General features: G+C 38.6%; 2 protein-coding genes across 3 annotated transcripts in view; both read right to left on the bottom strand.

Annotated features, from left to right (window-relative positions):
• Positions 1-19,663, bottom strand: part of LOC136247593 (uncharacterized) — a 56,130-nt gene that overhangs the window by 542 nt on the left and 35,925 nt on the right. The window contains exons 2-9 of one of the 2 annotated variants that reach the window (XM_066039355.1): positions 2,676-2,801; positions 2,347-2,490; positions 2,055-2,264; positions 1,821-2,001; positions 1,479-1,757; positions 926-1,420; positions 693-869; positions 9-86 (exon numbers count right to left, since the gene is read on the bottom strand). In XM_066039355.1, the coding sequence (XP_065895427.1) occupies positions 9-86; positions 693-869; positions 926-1,420; positions 1,479-1,757; positions 1,821-2,001; positions 2,055-2,249 (1,405 nt within the window). In that variant the 5' untranslated portion in view covers positions 2,250-2,264; positions 2,347-2,490; positions 2,676-2,801. The remainder of the gene's footprint in view (positions 1-8; positions 87-692; positions 870-925; positions 1,421-1,478; positions 1,758-1,820; positions 2,002-2,054; positions 2,265-2,346; positions 2,491-2,675; positions 2,802-19,663) is intronic. The other variant, XM_066039356.1, reaches the window with a different exon arrangement.
• Positions 12,970-13,311, bottom strand: LOC136248212 (uncharacterized). The gene has a single exon (XM_066040023.1). The coding sequence runs from the start codon at positions 13,309-13,311 to the stop codon at positions 12,970-12,972; it is 342 nt and encodes a 113-aa protein (XP_065896095.1).

The raw sequence follows: 19,663 nt of genomic DNA, 5'->3' as shown, positions 1-19,663 counted from the left end.
TTTCTTACCTTCAAGCTTAGGGCTGGTTTCTTCTACTGACATACTACTGGCTTCTTCTTCTTCTACTCCCTGGACCCCAGAACTACCTGTTGTACCAATTCATCTTATACCGATGATCTACCCGTGCATGTACATTTACTTAGACATATCCATGACAAATATGCTATGTATGGGGAGCATTAAAGATATTTTGTGTGCATGTCCATGCAGATGTTTCAATGCATCTCACTTCAACATAGTACATGCAGTGTACCCTCTACCATTTGGAACCAAGAGTTTGACCAATATGTGACCTGGGCTGACAAAATCAGTCTCTTATAGCCTGTCAAAATTTGGCCTACTTTTAAATGCTTGAAGCTACATTACTTTGTCCATGATTATAGCTAGCATCCACATAAACGTTTAACCACTTATGTAAAAATTGCTTACAATTTTAATGAAGTTTACAGAATTATTCTAGGTCAAATACAGTGATGGAGATAGACAAGATTCAGTAAACATGTGTATTTTCGGAATATACACTGATTTTGTCAGACTGGGTCACATATTAATTTTTATGTGGACCAGAACTCATGGGGCTAATATTTTTTGTCCTTATTACAAAGTTATTTTTAGAGACAGGTTCTATTGTAACTATATGTAGCTGTAATATCATGTCTGGCATGATAGTTATTGTATGCATATGTGCTCACATCCATCCCGAGCATTGCTGTATGATGGCTCTAGGTCAACCTGTTCCCTCTTCACTGGAAAGCTATCACTGCCAATTTGTTTTGTCTTCACTGAGGTGCTTCCTGTACGATTCTCATTAGCTTGTTCACCGGTCTCAGTGTTCAATGGGCAACTATCATCAATGCTAGAATCATCTGCTGTCAAAGTGAAATATAATTATATTATACTACACAAAAATAACTACTATTCATACCGATGACTGAATTCTTGCATCTTGTCCCTTTGTGGCAATATGTTGTGCATTTTACTTTGCTTTTGAAACATACACATTTGCCATTTACACAACCAGATTTGCAATTGCAGTGTGAAACATCAGTTTTCCTTCGATTGATTTTTTTTGCAGCCGATCGCAGTGCTATTGTGGGATCATCTTCCCACCCAGTGGTTTGTACTGTTGCATGAAAGCACTTCTGAAGCTGGTCAGTTCGACATCTTCCTTTCAAAAGTCCATACTCGGTTCTTATTTTGTAAGACCCATGTTGTTTTGCAACCACAACTCCTGGTATTCTTCTCAAATCACCTACACCTCTGTCATGTCGTGGAATCCTTACAGTCACACCATCCCCAATTTTAAATTTTACAGCCTTGATTCTTTTGCTGTTATCATAAAGTTTCTTCATTTTAGCAGCTGAATTTGCAATGTTTTTCTTTGCAAACTGTCTAACTTCATGGTGCCTGTCTTCATTTTCTGCATTAATAACAAACAAAGCAGCTGCAATGGCAATTTTAAATCATTCCCCTTATACCTGCTGGAATGATAGGTGTCTGCTGTCTGAACTCTGTGTCACCAACACAGGTTCTGGCCTTGGCCACTTCAGGTTGCGTAGCCTTGGTCACCGGATCAGAGTAAGAATCTGTGTTACCTAGCTCTGTCAAATCATCAGTTTCTGTGGGAGGATCCATAATAATGGTCTCTTCTTCTGCCAAACACATTCCTTTCACGGGTTCAGAAGATGGATCTAGACCAAACACCACTTGGTATGGTGATGTTTTAATGGTCGCATGTGGTTGCTTATTGATTGTAACTGGAAAAACAAAATTATATACAATAATTGGCATCAATAGCACCTGTTTTAAATAAAACTTACATTGAACTCTGGGAAGAAACTGAACCCATTCTGTTGTCTTCATGTCAGCCATGAGTGAAGTGAGCATGTGTTTCACCACTCCGTTAGCTTTTTCAACACACCAATTTGATTGGGGGTGCCTTGGTCTACCTCGAATTAAAATTGTCTCTTGACTCCACTCATGAACAATCGTCTCAAAAAGCTATAAAGGAATGCATAAAATACAGCATGCACCTAGACAGTTGTCTTTCCAACCTCATTGTTGAATTCTCGACCATGATCAGATTGGAGTATCTTAGGTACCCCAAGGTATGCGAAAACATATCGTTGCAAGCACAAAACAGTTTCTGCAGCACACTTCCTAGTTTGTGCCCATAGAATGGAAAACTTGCTAAAGTGATCTTTGTAATGACCAATCCATCTGTTGTTGCTGTCTGGAATGCTTGACATGTCAATCAAATCAATCTACAATATGAAGTATATATATATATAATACACTTATTATGTTATTCCTGCATAAATGGAATATAAAAGCAATATTATTTACCTGTCCACGAACATGGAATCTCTTTGAAATGATGGGTTTCAAAGGAGCTTTTGTTAATTGAGGCTTCTTACAAGAGCAAGTGAGGCACAGTCTGCAATATTCCTCTACACAAGTTCGTGTTATCCCTTCGTAGTTTGACGAAATCTTCAGGCGAAAGAATGAAAATTATTGTGTGGCAGTGCTTATACCGCTTACACATACAGTGAAAATGTGCATTTTTAATAATGCAATAATGACAATAGCAGCTAGGGAGTGTACATAGTTAATGCATTAATGCTAGCTGATTTATTAATAACACTCATATAATTATATTATACTATTATGCATACCACTGAATAAGTCTTCCTAACACCCGAGTGTGCCGTGCCTTTCTCATGAACAGACTGGATGATATCAAATATATCATCTGTTGTTACTACTCTTCTATAGCCTTCAAACAGAGAATCGGCCGGAACCTATTATATTAATGAGACATGCATACATGTGAAAATAGCTATAGCTATATATCTCCAAATTTTATAGGCAGCTACATAATATATATTAAAAAGATTTAGCCACTCACACATTGAAAGGGTCTGATATATTTTGCGTTAAAAACTTATTTCTCCAATTGCAACAGGGTATATTATTGAGACAGACTGTCAAGTACCCATGCATACTCCATAGTTAATGCCACCGACATGCGCGGTGTTGAAGGAGCACGCGGCCGCGTTAAACTCACCATGCTCTTGCTCTTTGTAGGAATGATCACAGCATTATTTAATCCAATCTGCGGAAAATCTTTCAGTTCAAACTGCTTCTCCTTGACGTACTGCCTAAATCTTGGTTTAATTTCGTAATCGTCCTTGGAATCACCACCATCTTCCGAGCCATCTTCAGCTCCGTGACCAGAGTGGTCTAATGTACGAACGAAAGAGGAACATTGAACTACAGCCTATACTACACAGCCGCTTAGCTACCTTCAAGCAAGGTGGCCTTGATTAAATCGAATTTCTCACGGTTAAACAAAGAATTAGAACGTTTCGCGGCCTGGCTAGCTAGGAACTCGTTAAATTCTCTCCGAACCCTTTCCACGGAAATTTTATCATCCATCACGGCATTCAAGCGGGACTCGATACTCTCAGGTGATACTCTCAGGTCATAAACTATACTGCTAGCAAACACTATAGGATTGCATGCATCAGCACTTGTGGCGGCAAATAAGCTCAGTAAAGCGAGCAGCAAAGAGATCAAAAGAGAGGTGTTAAAATTATAGAGAGAGCATGTATCAGGCACTGATACAGAAATATATATTATCAAGAGTTCATAATACTATGAAGGGAGGTGGCTGGTCCAAGTTCAAGCTGAGAGAATAGAAGTGTAGAATCTACATAAAATATATAATCAACCCAGACTGCTTTTAATTCTGTATATAATATAACCTGTAACTTTAGTTTTGTAATTTAATTTTTTTCCTTGCCATGCCCACTGCTGTCCACTGTTGGTCAGACATGTGGTCGCATGTTGTCCGAGGACACATTCTCTTGTACACAATATAATATAATTTGTTTGTAATCAGTCATTCGTGTTTTCTCAACAATTATTAATGATGGTTTCTTCTTCTATACATAATATATACATGGACAAAATGAAAGTGAGTTTTAGTAGGACTCGAGCATGATCAATGTATCAGATAATGAGGGTGGTGATAGCTACTGACCATATCCATGGCTGGTGTACGACTTACAGTCTAGATAAACACATGATGAGTCACAGTGTACTCTTAGTACACTGTAGGCTAGCATACTGCACAGCATGCCCTGCTAGGAATAAAAGGGCATTCTTCCCAATTTTTGAATATCTACCTTCCTGAGATTAAAACTATAGAAGAAAATCTTTTAAGTCTAGGATTTGTTTAACTATTCTTACTACCAACTGCCTATGCTATATAGACTCACTTCTCCTCTACATGCTGTCAATGGTATGAAACTAGTATGTAAATGCATAGCCACAGTATTTTATTATTTTTTGGCAGGAAGTAAAGGCATGCCTATGCAATTCACAGGCCAAGCAAGGTGGGTGCCTAGCCACCCCATCCACTCCCTGGATCAGCCCCGGCCCTATGCATGTGTGGCAAAGACCACATGGGTGAGTGGTTGCTAGGAGCATGTTCGATTGTTGACTGGATAGCCACTTCACTTCCTGCTTGGATGGCTCCTTGAGGTATTGTTGCTCAGCAGTTGCTATCGGTGATGCTACATATTACTTAATTGCCCCATGCAATGAAGTAATTTTCTCTAGTTATAATGTTGTTTATGACCCACACTGTTAAAAAGGATGTTCCCAGTACACCTTTCGGGGTGTCCCCCACATGTTCCAGAATAGCTAGCTATATACATTAGCTATACACTCCTGCATTTGTTGCACCTTTGCAATTTTAACTCTTCTAAGTGCTGATAGTTCAAATCAGGATTCAGGATACCAGCTGCTTTATCTATAAGTTAGTTTTGCATTAAGAATAAATATTATAATAAACTTGACATCATGCTATAGCTAGCTTTACTGTTTTATTCACATACAATAGACTGTGTACTACACCTTCATGCAAGTTCCAGTAAAACTATAAAAGTCATTTTTCTCTCCACGTCATGTCAACCCATTGAAGCTGTCGATAGCGAATTAAGCGCCTCTAAAATCATTTATCGTCTAGCCAATTCATTCAGTTACAGCTAGATAACAGTGATTTTGTAGTGCAACAAAGCTATTTGGACAAGATCTAGGCGTGCATAGTAAGATGGAACCTATTTCAAAACATCGTCCCATACGCGTATGGGCATCCCATACGCGTACAGGCACCCCGTACGAGTATACGCGTATGGGATATCCCATACGCGTATGGGCAAAATACGCATGAGGGATACAACATAGTCATTAAGGATATGTTTAGTGGCTCGGCGTTGGATTCTCTCAAGGTTAACAATGTCTTTCATCAAATGTGGTCGCCAGATCTGAGTACAGTAAAGTAATTGCGATCTTACCAAGGATACATACAATCTAACCAAGGTAGTAGGTGAATGATTGCAGACAAATGTCCGTCGAATTAGACCAAGTGTTCTGTAAGCACGGGCAATGATGGTTTTATGATGTTTCTCCCAGCTCAGATCTTCAGATAGTATCACGCCAAGATCCTTGTGAGAATCTACATGAGGTATAATGGAATCAGACATTGAGTATGTTGTGTGGAATTTGCGTTTGAATGATAAGTGAATAAATTTCTTTATATTGAAATTTAAGTCATTGTCCTGTGACCAGGCGAAAAGAGCAGTAATGTTATCTTGAAGGTCTTCCTTGTCAGAAACCGATTTAATGTGATTAAAACATTTGGCATCGTCCGCAAACTTTAGAAGCTGGCATTGATGGATATATGCAGACATATCATTGATATATACTAGAAACAATAACGGACCGAGGATGCTCCCCTGTGGAACACCTGAAACTACTGGTAACAAGTCAGAGTAGACATTATTATATGAACACTTACTGATCGTCTGATCACGAAACGTTTTAAACGTATGTTAGGCTATCAGTGTAAGTCACTGGTAGACCCTCAGAATTATTATTCTGTAAAGCATTATTATTATTATTATTATTATTACTAGGACCGCGTCACATATAACCAAGTACATACACCAACGTGACAGCCCCCCGGTGAGGCTATTAGGTGGTGAATGCATTATCCCCAAATCAACTCAATATGTCACAGTAGTGACAGATATAACACAATAGTGGCATCGTAACTAAAGGCCACCAGTAGCTAAGTGCCAGTACATCATTGGTGTGGTATAAATGGCACAGTGATGTGTACAAAGTATATGTATACAAAACATACAGGAGAGAACTATACATTATCGCAGTATTGTATGCAGCAATACATTATAGGCAACATCACCATGCAGATAAAAATTATTAGCCAATATACAGCAATGCATATCAACATCAACTAGAGCTAAGTAAGGTTCATCAGTGATGTAGCAATGGCACAGTGATGGGTGACACACCATAGTTATGCATACACAACTTTCAGGAGATAGCTACACAATGCTGTAGGCGTATGCAAGCCAGATGAACCAGATAAAGGAAGACAGCCAAGCCACTAGAGCCTAGTAGCTACGCCAGGTGAAGGCAAAAAAGATTAAGCACGTATTGAATTGCCTGACACCAACACAAAGAAAGTTCGCCATGCCAGCTGCACAAGACAAAATTGTTTACTTGTATTTTATATGTAACTGTAAGCTTATTGTAAAGAGCGTGGCATATGTCAGTTTAATGTTTTCTTGTATTGTTTATTTACATGAATCAGTGAATCCACTGGCAGCTGGCATGGAGACTTGAGATGTTACAAACATAAAAACTTACTTGTAATCTTCTTGTTTACACAAGTGGCTTCTGTAATCTTCTTGTTTACACAAGTGGCTTCTGGCTCTCCTGCACGGGCATCACTAATCTTCTTCGCGCAATATGTAAGTAATTAAGCAAGGGTGTGGTACTGGGCGTTATATAGAATTACACGTATGGTCAAGTCATCAGCACAAACAGGAGCGACGATTATACGTTTGTGCCTTCATTCACAGGCGAATCTATCCCCGGTTAGTTCATGTCTCTAGGCCTCGTAGTTTTCTCAAACATTAATTATTAATTATTTAATTATTTATTTATTTATTACGTAATTTTAACCGCGTTTCGTATTATTCTTAGTACTTGGTTATATAATTACTAGGACCGGGTCACACATAACCAAGTAAATTTGTTAGCGTATTAAACAACCTGTGGCTGCTTTGTTTAACTGTGATGCATAATAAGTACAGTAGGACCTCCATTATCCAAACACCTGTGTGCCAGTTTAAATATACACAGAGTTCCGTTCAACTACTCTAATGGAACATACACTTACTCTAATAGAACGTTCACCTAATGAAGAAATACTCTAATAGAACAGCCACTAATAAAGAATGAATAATCAAGGGTTGGATAGTCAAGGTCCTATTGCATCAGCTGCTTGTATCACAACTGATGGTGGCCTCTCTACCTTTCCCCCATGGCCCTGATTATGCCACAAGAATGTAGATGTAGTGTCAGTTTGCAACACCATAAGAGCAACTTTTAGCTTACAAGTAGGGCAGATTTTTTCAAGACCAAAAAATATGAAGAAGACCACCCACTTAACGACCTAACATTAATCGACATTAGTTTAAGTGGAATTCTGATGCTACACACTACAAATATGGTATGATAACAACATAAAAGCATGTAACAGTTGACAACATACAAAAATAATTTTTCAAGTGTTTATCTTTATCCATTAATAGCAAATTGAGTCAGGTATTCAATTTATTTATCTTGCTACAAAACAAGAATACATGAAACTGCTTATTCCTATATCTGATATTCAACAAATACATGCAGTTACATGTATAGTATAGGGAACCTCTCAGGGACATATTATTCTGAATAAAAAGTCTGACTGACTGATGAAATTACTCAACTACTGTACAAGAATGAGTAACACAACTTAAACAACACTACATCATTTTTGCCAATGGATTTTATTCTAGCTAGTGAATGGATAGAAGTACGGCTATTCAAGGGCTGTTTCACACTACCATTTCACATAAACAAAGTAACTGTGTTATTCCACATGATCATTAATCACAGGGTAATACAGTGTTATCCAATCCCTCGGGACCAAGACATGTTCAGATAATCAAACCCCATACATTTGTATACAGAGCTCAAATACTCTAATAGAACATACGTCATAAACAAGAGAACTCAATTCTGCTGTTCGGATAACCAAGTGTTCAGATAATCAAGGGAGCTAGCACTGTACATCATTTCACCACAGGAAGAAGACTGATATACCATTTTACCCTGTAAGAAATGTAACAGTAAACTAACGGGTGGGACACTACATATATAGCATAGTTTACCCCGAGATTTAAACTAAGGTTTATTTGTTGGTCTAAGTTTTACATCAGAGTAACTATCAGTTATTAGTAATTGGTTTACTCTGAATTAATCACAAGCAGAGCTTATAATAAGAATTCCCTGTTCCCTGTACCATTAGAAAAAGACTACTGACACCACACAATCATCACCACTCACTACACCACATGCACATATGCATGCAGACACACACAGAGTAGAAGAGTAGTTATTCTGATAAATATTTTTTTTGTAGCAACTTGTTGGAAACATGTTGGGTCAATCTGAAGGCTTGTTTGGGCTTAGTTTTACCTAACCAATACTGCCACATCATCATTTGGGAAAAGTGAGGATGGTTTTTGGATGGGCCACACCCACGCCTTTGTGGTCCCTACTACACAGTACGATAACAGTACTATTGTACTGTACAATAAGTGAGCTGACAATCACTTCTCCAGTGTACGCACCTTCTCATTACTGCTAATTCCAATGCAAGTAAAATTCAGTAGAAGAACTGATAGACTTTAGGGCCTAGCTACATAAATACTAAAGTTTGGTAATATTCAGAAGGCATACCTTAGTGTGGTTCCTAGTAGGCCATGCACCCCACCCCTATCCCTAAGAAAATTAGACCATTGCGGTTGAGTCTCAGGGTGATTTCAGCAGTTTACTGTATACAGTACTTATTTTACTGTTGTACAAGAGTGACTGCTCTATTAGGGAAATTTTACAGAAAAGCAGGAAACATACTTTTCAGAAATTTTTTAACACTAGACCCAACATGAGGCTGACTATTAGCAAGTAGCAACTACTTCTGTCTCCCTGCTGTATTATAGTGACTGTTCTGTTGAATGTAAAAGAAACTGTACATGCTGCAATTCAGCAATCATGGAATATTTAGTTGTTAAAACAAATACTACATTTGACCAGTTATAGCTGAGGCTATTACAACTTTCAGCAAAGAAAACCCTGTGGCTACTATGTGAAGGCGGCTACTATGGGCTTGTGTGGCAGCAGCTCATGGTGTCTTTATGGATTCACAAGTAACTGGCCTTGTTCAATCATCCTTCAACAGTATCACTCATTTAAACTTCTCTCAAAAACGTTATTTCCTGGCTTAAAACAACTCCTTTGCCTGGTTTCTACTCCAAACATGTCTTATCAACACTTGTACCAGCATATTAAGATACAAAATGTGGCTCTTATCTGAGGGAAACTCTTATGACAATAATTTTAGGCTGTAGATCGGCCACTATCTGGGGCAACTATTGTAAGAGCCACGGCTATGAACCAGTCAAATATAATGAAGGTGCAGTGGACCCTAGGTTATCTGAAACCCAATGTGTCTCAGACAATGGTAAAAGTGTTCAGATAAATCAATTGTTTGTAAAACTGAAGTCTATACATTTATATCCAGAGCTCTGTTGAAATTCTCTAATAGACATACATTTGTACTCAAAATATTCTAATAAAGCAGTTGTTACCAATTTAGGATAAATGAGGGTACGGATAAATGAGGGTTGGATAACTGAGGGTCTAGTGTACTTAACTATTATACAAGAATAAATAACACAGCTCAAACAACCAGTAGTGGGTTGGACAGTTTACATTTGGAATAAGTTAAGTAACATTTGGTATGGTTCAAACTCTGATCAGAGAATAGAGGAAGTTATTTGAGACAATAGCATCCATCTAGCAATGTGGATACTACTTAGTGATAGTTCAAATGGTGTGGTCAACTTGTTCAATCAACAGTTGTTTCTTTGTTTCTAGTCTAGTGGCAGGGCATATTTATCATGTGTAAAGAGCATTAAAAACACCTCATATTTTCAAGTTTCTTCCTATAGTCAGGTATAAACTATATAAAGACACGTTCAGATGTATATATATGGGTTAAGCAGGCCAATAGCTAGTTAGAGTTCTCAAGGTTATATTAGTCATTTTGCATACAGTAGTGTTACATAATGCATAACACTATTCTTCAAAATATTGTATTGGTGTCCATATGAAGATGGGCATGTGTATGTGTGTTGCATGGCCGAATATGACTTGCCCACCCAGTGCCCAGACATGGCAAAGTCACTACACAATGGTGTTGAAATGAAAAACAGATGTCATTTTTTTTAGAATCCACTCTTTGTATTCTCATAGAACATTCATCAATTTAGAGTCTAACTTATGAATACCTGAAAAAAAAACACCAACAGTTTGGCCTAGAAATTTAGCATGGTTAATGTTACAGATGTTAATAGTGTTTCTATCTAGTCTGCCCCTCTGCATAGAGAGAGGGTCTGGTCACTTTCAAGGTGTCATTAAACAGTGATGTCACAATGATGTCAGCAGGGGTGTATGGAGGGGGTTTCCAGGGGTTTCAGGAAACCCCTTTGGATTTTACACTGTACTTAAAACATTAAGAAATTGAAACTTCACGGTTCTAGAATCTGGAATCTGTTGTGGAACAGGATACATTTTAAACTTTTATCTTAGTTAAATAACAGTTTTTCACATGATAGCAACACTTATAGCATTGTTCTTAATTATGATTTTGGTGAAAAGATCGAGATACTCTAATAAAGCAGTCAGACAATATAAACTATTCTAATATAACAGTCACTTAGCTGTAGTGGAAACCTCTTTTCAAAATTCTGTGTACACCCCTGATGTCAGCAAGAATGGCACATCCAACAGCCACATAAAGTGAGTAGTTCTTAAAAACATCAGCGAACAGCTGCTAACCAAAGAGAACCAAAGATTCTTTCCATATGGATTAACATAACCAAGATTTCTTTCCATATGAATTAGGCAGCATTACCAGTTTTAAAAGTGTTACACCACAAATTTTGAATGTGAGAGTGACCAGACCCTTACTCTATAGAAAGGCAGACTAGTTTCTACAGTCAATAAAACTGTGTGCAATACACAATGTGATGACCAATAAAATGAAGGGGTAAACATGTTGAAATTCATTACAGATTTTTCTGCCTTCAACGCTAGAGATACAGTCAAAAATGTGAATGCGGAAATAAAAAAGTAATATCATTGGAAAATCACTTCACATTATGTAGTGAAGCAACACTGTAAAAATTTAGTAGTGAATTGCTCTGCCATAATACTCACTACTTTTTGCAGTGAACGTCACTACTTGGTGGTCAATGTAGTGACATTCACTACAAAATTAGTAGTGAACGTCACTACACAAAAATAGTGAGTATTGTGGCAGACATTAGTAGTGACGTTCACTACATTTAGTAGTGACGTTCACTAGTTTGTTTTACTGTGAAGGAACAAACAAATTTTAATATATTGCTTTACTTAAATATCCAATATGCTTGACTTGACATTCCTCTTATATGTTCTCTTGGACCCTTTCCTACTCAACTTACAACACTTTTTCAGCTGTAAACCTTCTTGTGTCGTTTCTCCCTGCTCCTTCAGTCGCTGTCCTAGCTGGACGAGTAAAATTACACTTGGCTTTAACTGGCCGAGTTCCTTACGCATGTGACACGCCCACTAAATCTCGATGTGTGGTATTCTGTTCATCCATAAACTAACAATTCCTTTAACTTGAAGTGTCTTCTCACTGAGCTTCTCAACTGCACTGAAGTAGTATCTAATGCCGGTTAAACGCGCAGCGCATATCAACTAGTCGGTTGCTATAAGCTACAACCCGTTTTTCAAACCGGTTGTACGAGTTCGTTGCTAGGGAACGCAAAGTTATTTTGTTTGTTTATTGGACAGCGTTATTTGGAATAGTAAACTTCGTAACTACAGCAAGCAGAGCTGAATCCATTTTTATTTTTTCCCTTCGTGTATTATTTATTTCATTACCGGTGAGTGCATATTTTTATGTGCACTAGTTTAGCCGTACATTATTTAATTATTTATGACGTATTTTGACGAAAAAAAGTATTATTCTTATTACTTGGTTATGTAATTATTATTTGATTTTCACACAGTGTACAACTGGAATAAAGGTCCTATACAAAACCAAGTACAGTGACTATAAAGTTACATTAAAATGTGACTGGATTTTGGAAAAACGATCCAAATCGCACATTGGAAGTTCCGAGATAAACGGTTTTAAAGAATTGAAGCCAGCATAACTCTCCAAGGATAGCAAGCACGCGTATGAAATTTACATAAAAGATGCATCAATCTGTTACCTTTCAAGCCACTTCCAGTACTTGTAGCTGCTTGTACAGTTTCCCGCCAAATAAGATAGAAAATCTGAGCAGTTGGACGAGCGAAGTAGTATCACAAGTGCTCACAAAGGGGTGGAGGCTGGGGGGTGGTGGGGAGGGCAAACGTTAGACCTCAAAATGGAGGCAGATCACGATTGGAGTCCAGACACGAGATTACAGGGCTGTGCTGGCTCCTTAGTGGCTGATATGTAGCAAAATCAACAGAGAACACGTCTGGCCAACATTATAAGGCTGTCCACCAGTAAACCACTGACTCTTGCCAAGCCAGGTCCTTCACAAGGCCTGAAACCGCCATTTGAGCACTCCACACCACCCAGAAAAGACGTGTGTAAAAACCAGCCTCGTGTAGTTTGAGTAGTGCTGAGGGTCAAAACTTGTAGTACGATGGTGTAGCTATCCACTGGTGGTGTTAGTTTGATTTTGCCTGATGTGCGATTTGGATCGGTTCTGTAAAATCTGGTCACAAATAACGTATAATTAGGTGAACTGATGCCAACAAAACAGTCTTTTGTATTATCTTCACTAAAGTAGCTTGTAAACCAATGGTATTCAGACACTTAGTCAAATTAGCTGGGATAGAACCCAATGCTCCTACAACAATTGTTACTATCACACGTTTGACTTTCCATAGTTTCTCAATCTCAATCTTTAAGTCAGTATAACGAGTTTGTTTCTCTAACACTTTAGAAGACAACCTGGAATGATCCCCTGGAATAGCTATGTCCACCAGAAAGGCCTTCTTATTATTTGGGAACACAATTGTAATATCTGGACGATTATGTGCTAGATGACGATCAGTCATAATCGTATGATCCCACAATATCTTACATGACTGTGAGTACAACACCCTGTCTGGACCATTATTATTATTATTAGTATTGGGGGTACAGATAAGGAGGCAAAGCCTGTAAAAACCTGATCTAAACAATCAAACTACTACAAAAATAACTATACAATATCATACTGGTAATCATAATAAAATCTATCTAGGTGTGTCTTAAACAAATTGGTTGAATGAACATTAACTGAGTCATGGGAGTCCATTCCAATCATTTATTATTATTATTATTTTATTATTTTTGTTGTTGTTATTATTTATTATGACAAATTAAATAAAACACATTAAAGCATACACACAATGAAACAACAGTAAATATGACAATTAAGCAAAAAGGAATATATCTGTCACAACCGTCAATAAGATGTCTCATCAATAGCCGCTCCATCTGCCAAACTTAGTGATCTCCATTTCGTTCGTGATCCACGCACACATAATAAGGTAGCTCGAATAATTATGATAATCGTGCCCTCACATATCCCATCACAACACTATAATTCTTTTCCCATTTAACTGATAGAGAGTCTGCAAGCCTGCGCAAAAAATAATCAGCCTCTGAGCCAAATAAACCATCTACAAAAAAGCACAGAGGCGTGAAACTGGCGCGACGCGCCTGACAAGCAGCACCATACTTCCTCCTTATTATTATTATTATTATTAAACACGACTCCACTAAGACAGCACGATTTATCACGTGCGTGACATTGTAAATTGCCAAAACTAGCTAAACTAATCCTATAAGTTCGTTCTACGACTAAAAATAGATTAGTTAAACACTTGCTGATATCTTTATTACCGAAAATCGCAGCGGTTTGAGTACTAGAGAAAATCACTACGAGTCAGACGACCAGGAAGTACAATATAACACTTAAGGCACCGCCTTGCTCTTATGTACGAAAAATATAGTACTCGGGGTATCTCAAGGCAAATACAGCACTCGACTTCGCCTCGTGCTGTATTAGCCTCTCGACACACACCCTCGTACTGTATTTTCCGTATACACGCGCGGCGGTGCTTTAACTCCACTGTTGATTTCAGTTCCGTTTGAACACTTCCGTCCGCGTTACAAGTTCCGCGTTACGTTTAAAGGGAAGCTAAACCCCTTTTCAGCTTAGCCGTGATCTTGTAGTGTCACACTGATTTCTGGTGAGTGGTATTTCTGGTGAGTGGTTGTTATAAATCCGTAAAGCTTCTTGTGGCTGGTTCACTTTAAAAACCGCCACGGAATAGCTCGCGGCGCGGACGGAATGTTCAAACGGAACTGAAATCAACAGTAACATAAATGATCTGTATTGCGCTGGACGGTTTTAAATACTTGGTGTCGGTGGCATAGTTTTTTGCTTTATGGCTACATGGACTGATTAACTACACTAACAATAACCCAGTTGTGCTCTTTGTTTATCTTTAAATTCTTCAAGCCGCGCTCTTAGAGAACAAATTAAGTTGGGCCGGGCGACTAAATTCAAATTTCAAAACTAACTATTCTCGAACGATGGCATAGTTTTTTATACACTTGTTTTTTTGGCTTCGTGCACTGGTTATATTAACTAAACTTACTATTCACAGACCAACAACCGGTAACCGTAGTGGTGTTGTGCGTCATTCTTTAGATCCTTCAGCCACGCCCTTAGAGAGCAAATTACGTGGGGGCGACTAAATTCAAATTTCAAACCATCCATTCTCAAAAACATATGTAACAAACTCAAAGAAAGTTGTTGCTAACTAATCATTTGTAGCTAACCAATCATTTGTAAAATTTAATAGTTAATTGTGACCGAATTTTGGAAATCACCCATATGGGCGCGCCTGAAATAATTAGAATTTTCATGTTTAGTGAGTTGCTATTAAGAGCAGAACCCATTTAAAAAAATATTAAGACTATTCTGGTAATTCAAGGTATTGATAATTGCTTACAATTATTAACAAGTAAACTTGCACCATAAGCCTTGCTATTCGATTCTTGCACCCATATGATTGATTTTCCAAATTTCAGTCACAATTGTACATATGTTCCCCCTTGTGATCCCTACCTCACTTAATTTTCCCCCTGGACATAATCAGTAAACACTGCCTGCCCAGCAGAAAAAAAATTGAACAGTTTAAAGACACTTTGCCATACATGCCAAGCAAGTATTATGAAAAACAACTATATGGGTTTTGTATATTGTCTCTAGGCCGACTGAGAATGACTGAAACTTCATTCAGTGCTGAAATTATGATTGTAGGGTAATAATGTTTGGTGCAATTGATGACAGGGGCGTAGCTAGCCAGAGGGTGATGGAGGGGCTGGCATGCCCCCACGAAACACTCAAAATCATTCATGATTCCAAAAAAAGGCTAATGACCCAATGGTGGGCTAGCCAACATACGGTGTTGTATTATTACAGCTTAAATAACTAGCTACATAACTATTTCAGTACTGACTGCTTCCAATCGAGGTAGCTATATTCGTCGAGCATCATCGCACGTGCCACAACTGTACTCCAACAAATTCATCCACAGTCCGGTAGAGCTAATACTTTAGTGCAAATACAAGTTACTTTACGTTAGCCACAGCCTATGCTGCAGTCCTAGCACACTGCTGACAGGATGACGTATTCACTCACTTCACTCGGTGAAATTCAAATGCCATGTATCGCACAAAATCCCACCTGTCTTGCTAGCAGAACTTGTAAGCTTGACTGATCCACCTGACTGGCTGACAAATTTATTTATTTATTTATTTATTTTAACTGCTTTTTAATGCAGGCAAGTAAAAACAGACTGCACTGCCGTACGTACAAAGGTCCAGTGTGATCGACTCGATAAAATTTTCATTGCTTCGTTCTGCTACAATGTGCATCTGGGAACACGATCCATCCTTCCAACAATGCTTCCCCGGAAATGGGCCATATGGACTTCTAGTTGTCCCTCTTTCAGTTGTCCAGCACACTTGCTCCTAGGTGCTGGGGGTGGTACGCAAGGGAAGTACATCCAGCCCGGGAAAAAAACTCGATAAAATAAACTTGGTACATCTATTTAGCTAACACTTTATCACCTCGTAGGCAGTAGGTTCGTAGCGTCATCTGGTCTCCTCAAGCTTGGGTCTCCTTTGTCACTTGTGAGTTGTGATTCCTGCCGCGGAGAAGCGGGTCACTCCTTTTAGATTCAAAAATGTTCTATCACGCGAGTAATCTAGGCTAAATATAGAAGTATGTCTCTAATATTTTCGTCCGGTGGATTCACGACCGAGTTGAATGTTGTGTGTGCGCATTCACTTGCAACCCCTAGTGATACCGCGTAGTAGTGTACATAATTTACAGTCATTTGCGTGTCAGTTTAATACTGGTAAACTTGTGACGAGGTTTTAAAAAAATCATTTAGTGATGGGGGGCAAATGCCCCCCCTTGCCCCCCCTTAGCTACGCCTCTGATTGATGATGTGAATCTTGAAGCGATTGACAGAATATGGAAGCGATTAAGGACCCGTCGATTTCCCCAGCAAATTTTTGGCAAAATGGGTGGGTAAAAGCAATGAGCAAAATGCTGGCATAATAGGTGCAATTTTTGTGAAGTGGACATAAAAATTGCACAAAAGATCGAGATACTCTAATAGAACAGTCAGACGCGCTAAAATACCAACAATGCATAGCTAATTGTTACAGGAACAATAGGTGACAATCAAGATACCCTAATAAAACAGTCACACATGTTAAGCAATATTAGCTAGCTTCTTGCTTTACTTGTTAGAAGTAATTGCTGATCGAGATACTCTAATAGAACAGTCACTTTAAGGCGAAACTGTAGCTTTGCAATTGGAAATATTCAATTAACAAAGATCAGTGCTGAGCAAAATTTATGATTCTTGAGCAAAATATGGAGCATAATAGGTGAAAAATAAAAGAATTGCTGGAAAGAAAAATAGGTGGAAAAAAAAGCAAAATAGACTGGTCCCTAGAAGCGATAGTAGGAAATCAATGTTCGAAATGCACAAAGGAATGCAAGGGACCACACATGCGGTTGTGTCTAACTGTATAAAATGAAACAAAATCTTCCCTTTGATGTCGGCAATCTCAATCTCAAAACAGTCAATGTGGATTTGCTTCACTGCTTGTGTGGTAGTTACTAGTAACATGATGAGTTTAACTCTAGAGTTTCAGAAAGAATGACTAGTGAGTTACAGGCAAACCGAATTTGACAATGTTTGCTCTAGTAAATTCCTCATGTGTAGTGGTTGTGTCATTTATTGTGTGGGGTGTGTATTTCTGCTTTACTGGCCATGCAACTCACTATCGTGAGTCTTGATTAATATGTATAATTTGTAAACATATTTATGGTCACCTGTCTGCAAGCAATTCATGTGATGTCAAATGTTGACACTTTAGACACAGGATAGGATAGCCTTGGCCCCATGCAGACTATTTAACAAGAATGTGAGTCCATTGTTTTGTATTCTCTATTACACATTCACTTTGTCTGAAAGTGCACACATGTATCTTATAGCTACTGTAGCACACATGTACACCTCCAGTAAGACATGTACAGACACCATTACCCACGGCTCCTCCTGTACGTTCCTATCCATGACTGGCCTATGGTAAGAATTGGCTTTTGTTTTGAATGCATTTTTAGTCTGTATATTATTTTGTATGAGTGTATATACCCAGGCAGACACCACCATTACCAGGCTTGCTGCCTGGGCACCAGCAGTGGTTGTCATGGCTTGTGCCCAGGTATAACTATGTCCTTGATATTGTCTAATATAATATCAGCTAAAAGTCATATCAGCACACCTCTACTAATGAGAAATAATATGGTTTATATTTGAAGAGTTTCATTAACACATAACCTCAGGTTTTACAAAAGAAAATTAAAAAAAAAACAGATAATTTGTTGTGTCCTAAATTGGAACTCAATTCAAATGTTGTGATATTCATTTGGACTTTGTCAATAATGATGTGATGATAACAAGATGGCTGTGTTATTTGGAGGACGTACAGGCACCTATGGAGAAATTGCTTTGTGTAATAAGGTCAACTGTCTAATGTACAGGGCCGGAGGAGGGAAAATTGGGTTGGTCAGGCCACTGACTATAATGTTGAAATTGCTACTGTATACATGCCAATGAGAGAGGAGCTGTTGCACAGTGGGTCTGGGGGCATGCCCCCACAGGAAATGTTTGAAAATTAGACACTCAGATATGCAATTTTAGTGATATTTCACAGCTAGTTAGCTATATAAATATGCTCAGGTCTATCTGTTGTTCTTCAGACTTTCTATACTATGTATAATTGTAGACCTGACATAGCTACGGCAGGGGACACAGCATGAAACTTGCTGTATGGTTCATTTAGTTATAGCTAGCAATTAGAAGTTCAAGGGGGGTCTGGAGGTGCAACCCCTAAGAGCTGCAGAAGTTTTGCAATTTAAAGGTTTGAAAATGCCTTAAAATTTAAAATTGATGCTAAATTTTAAAGTAAAACTAGCTAGCAAATTGCAACTTTCCCCCCAATTTCACAGGTAACCCATGCAGCTAGTCTGGCGTCGCCCGCCCCTTCGCAAAAAGTAAGGGTCTGGAGAAATACAAATACCTAATCATTTCAAAAGGAATTCAATTAGACAGTGCACGTAATGCTTGTTACGTCAGATAATTGCACTTCAATTCGAACAAAAGCATTGTGTTGCCAAGGCGATTTCTGTATGAACGTCATTGGCATGCACTAATTGGCTAGCGCCGAATCTGGGCGCTAGAAATGATTTAGTATCTGTATTTCACCAGACCCTTACTTTATGCGAAGGGGCGGGCGGCGCCAGACTACCATGCAGCATGGCTCCCTTTAGCTAGGATATAATTACTATACAGTGAATTCACACAGCTACAATAAAATGCTACACAGCTGTATACTACTATACTGGTTTGTATGAAGTGAACGGATCATTACGTAAATATACTGGTGGACAGTCACGAGACCAATCAGCATTCGAAAATGGCGCAATGTGGGTGAGACTGAGAGTTTGCTCGGTATCTCGACAGGACGAGTGGATAGTTGAAGAGGAGTGATTTCTACTCAACATCTCATCCAGATGGCCACCATGTAATGTATGAGTGTGCAGCTTCTTGCCGAGGAATGAGTCATCTGGTTTGTCACTGCCAGCCCTTCGCCCAGTAAAGGAAGCCAAGAGAGACAAGCCAAGGATGCTAATGATTATTTTATGAAGATTAAATTGTGATATAAGTGTGTTGGTTTAGAATCAAAGAAGGCACCTGCCTTACACGTGATAAATGCCAACTGTCAGCACACGAGATACTGTACGTTGAACCCACAATCATTTCTGTA

This window comes from Dysidea avara, chromosome 2 (assembly GCF_963678975.1).
Source record: "Dysidea avara chromosome 2, odDysAvar1.4, whole genome shotgun sequence".
Taxonomy (NCBI): Eukaryota; Metazoa; Porifera; class Demospongiae; order Dictyoceratida; family Dysideidae; genus Dysidea; species Dysidea avara.
This window is presented reverse-complemented; position numbering and strand designations above follow the sequence as displayed.